Here is a 2,376-nt window from a genome sequence, read left to right on the forward strand (position 1 = left end):
ACACTTGAGTGACGTCTGATCCGAATTTGCCCGTATGCATTGCATGCATGCAATGCTAGACGTACAGGAAGTTACAGGGGGTTTACGGGGCTGTTGGGGTGTGATTGGCAGAGATCTAATTAGAAGGGCAGGCCCACCAGTGAAAATCAGGGGGGCGCCAGTTAGATGAAGCCACGTTCTGTCCCTGTAAAGTTTTGTATCAATCACCCTGTATGTCTAGTATTATTGTTACGTACCGTGGATCAAGCCAGTGCCAAAAATGCATGGACACACGCATGAACATTTATTCGAGCTAGATTGCACGAACAAATCAATGGAATAATGGCAGAGTTCATCCAAAAACTACTAGCAGTCTCCTACGGGCTGTACATTGCTTGCATGAACACAAAACAGTAATCAAACCATCCTCGGCTACATTAGGCAGGCAGGCAAGCGGGGAGTTCAATCAACAGCAAAAGCATCGATCACGTACGAACCGGCCGATTGAGATCGTGTGTGTCATGGACGGACTCATGGGTCGAGGTGGATGGGCAGCACCGTGCTCCGCGAGCTCCGCCCGAGCCCGAACGACGACATAAGCCGCCGGAACCGCCCGCTCGTCTCGCCGACGCCGGCTTGGGTGGCGGCCGCACTGCTGCTGCTGCCGGCCACGTCGGCATGGCTCGGCAGCTCGGCCTCCTTCCGCGGCTTCCGTCCGCGATCGCCCGGCAAGAAGTCCATGGACAAGGACCGCCTGATGGGCCCCTGCACGGCGACGCCCTGCTTGGGAAACCGGCACGAGCCCCCCGCGTAGGCCATATTCCTCGAGGGGGCTGCGTCGATGCGGGCGGCGAACGCGTCGTGGTCGTCGCAGCAGGCTTTGCCCGAGGGGGGCGCGGCGGCCGAGCCGGTGACCTCGGTCCGGCAGAGCGGGCAGCTGACGTTGTGGTGGAGCCAGGTGTCGATGCAGTCGATGTGGAAGGCGTGGGAGCAGGCGGGCAGCATCTTGAGCCGCTCCCCGGGCTCGAACTCGGAGAGGCACACGGCGCACTCGAGCGCCTTCCCGGCCGGGCAGTACCGGACGACGGGGAGCGCGGCGACGACGTCCGGGTCGACCCCGCCGGGCAGCTGGTCGGCGTCGTGGTCGGTGAAGAAGACGGCGGAGACGCGGTCCACGAGCTCGTCGCGGCGCGTGCGCGGGAGCAGGCTGGCGCCGCTGGCGCGGAGCCAGCAGCGGACGACGAGCAGGTAATAGCTGACGAGGATGACGGAGGTGACCATGAAGCCGATGGCGATGACGATCGCGATGGGGAACGCCGCCGACGGGCTGACGTACGGCGGCGGCGCCGCCCCGGGCGCGTCCGCCACGCCCGCCAACGCCGCGTCCATGGCCGACGGACGGATGGATCGGTCAATGGCTCGCTCTGCACACCCGCGCTCGCTCGCTCGCTCCGACCAGCTGGAGCAAGTTAAGAAATAGGAGGAGGAGGCGTTGAAATGGGGAGGAGGATGGCAGGCAGGAGGCGTCAGGCTGGGGCGTGGAGGTGGCGAGTGATCCAAGGAATGAAGCGAGGCGAGCTGCAGGTTGTATGCAGGAAGCGAGCGAGGCAACTGGGCGGAGCGTGGTCGACGTCGCGCGCGTCGGCTGATAGAAAAATGGCCAACTCGCCGCCAGGCCAGGAGCTGACTCTCGCGAGTGGCAACGAGAAGCATCCTGCGCGCGGGCGCGGTAGTCCAGTGCCGGTTCGCGACGGCAACGGCATGGCGCCAGGTCAACCCGCCACCGGCCGGTGCGCGTACTGTACCGGCGCGTGCGCGGCTGCATCGTTTTCGCGACGACGACCCGGCGCGCGTGCTGTGCGCCTGTATTCCGAACTCGGTTTGTCCGGCTCGACGAATTAGTCAATCGCGCCGCTCGTACCGTGTCGTCAAGGCAGATAGATATATTTCAAAAGAAAAAAAAAGCAAATTGTATGCATCAATTTACCTAATCGGAGTACTTTATGTGGACGTTACCAATCGTTAGTTCGAAACTGCTCCTCTTGTTGTTTATGCATATCCGTCGAGCGAACCAACGCATTGTAAATGGGAAAAACCTGATTATAATGGCGAAAAAAATTGGTGGTTGGCTACGAGGTCCTCATTTTAATTGTGAGGGTCGAGTCCAGCTTGGCCTGAAGATATTCAAAATACTGTTCGTCTTCAGAAACTAAGATCCTTGCATCTTTAATTCATGTCCGCCGGATATAAGTCCCTAATCAATCGGCAACTGCTGATGCTGTCGACCTGGACAGACGTCGAATGGTTCTAGAAAGACGTTTTTTTTTATCGAAGAAGGGCTTCCCCTCCGATTTTCATTAAGGGAAACCAAAAACAGAGGTACAGAATCCAGTTCAA

At 59.2% G+C, this 2,376-nt stretch overlaps 1 protein-coding gene across 1 annotated transcript; it reads right to left on the bottom strand.

The window, feature by feature from the left end:
- Positions 1-276: 276 nt before the first annotated feature.
- LOC123089370 (E3 ubiquitin-protein ligase ZNRF3-like) lies at positions 277-1,853 on the bottom strand. The gene has a single exon (XM_044511069.1). It carries the CDS (start codon positions 1,690-1,692, stop codon positions 511-513), a length of 1,182 nt encoding a protein of 393 aa, XP_044367004.1. The 5' UTR covers positions 1,693-1,853; the 3' UTR covers positions 277-510.
- Between the last annotated feature and the right edge of the window lie 523 nt (positions 1,854-2,376).

Source organism: Triticum aestivum, chromosome 4B (assembly GCF_018294505.1).
Source record: "Triticum aestivum cultivar Chinese Spring chromosome 4B, IWGSC CS RefSeq v2.1, whole genome shotgun sequence".
Lineage (NCBI taxonomy): Eukaryota > Viridiplantae > Streptophyta > Magnoliopsida > Poales > Poaceae > Triticum > Triticum aestivum.

Bases quoted from the DNA above. Each gene is read 5' to 3' on its own strand.
- LOC123089370 (XM_044511069.1), bottom strand. From the start codon at position 1,692: ATGCTTCTCGTTGCCACTCGCGAGAGTCAGCTCCTGGCCTGGCGGCGA.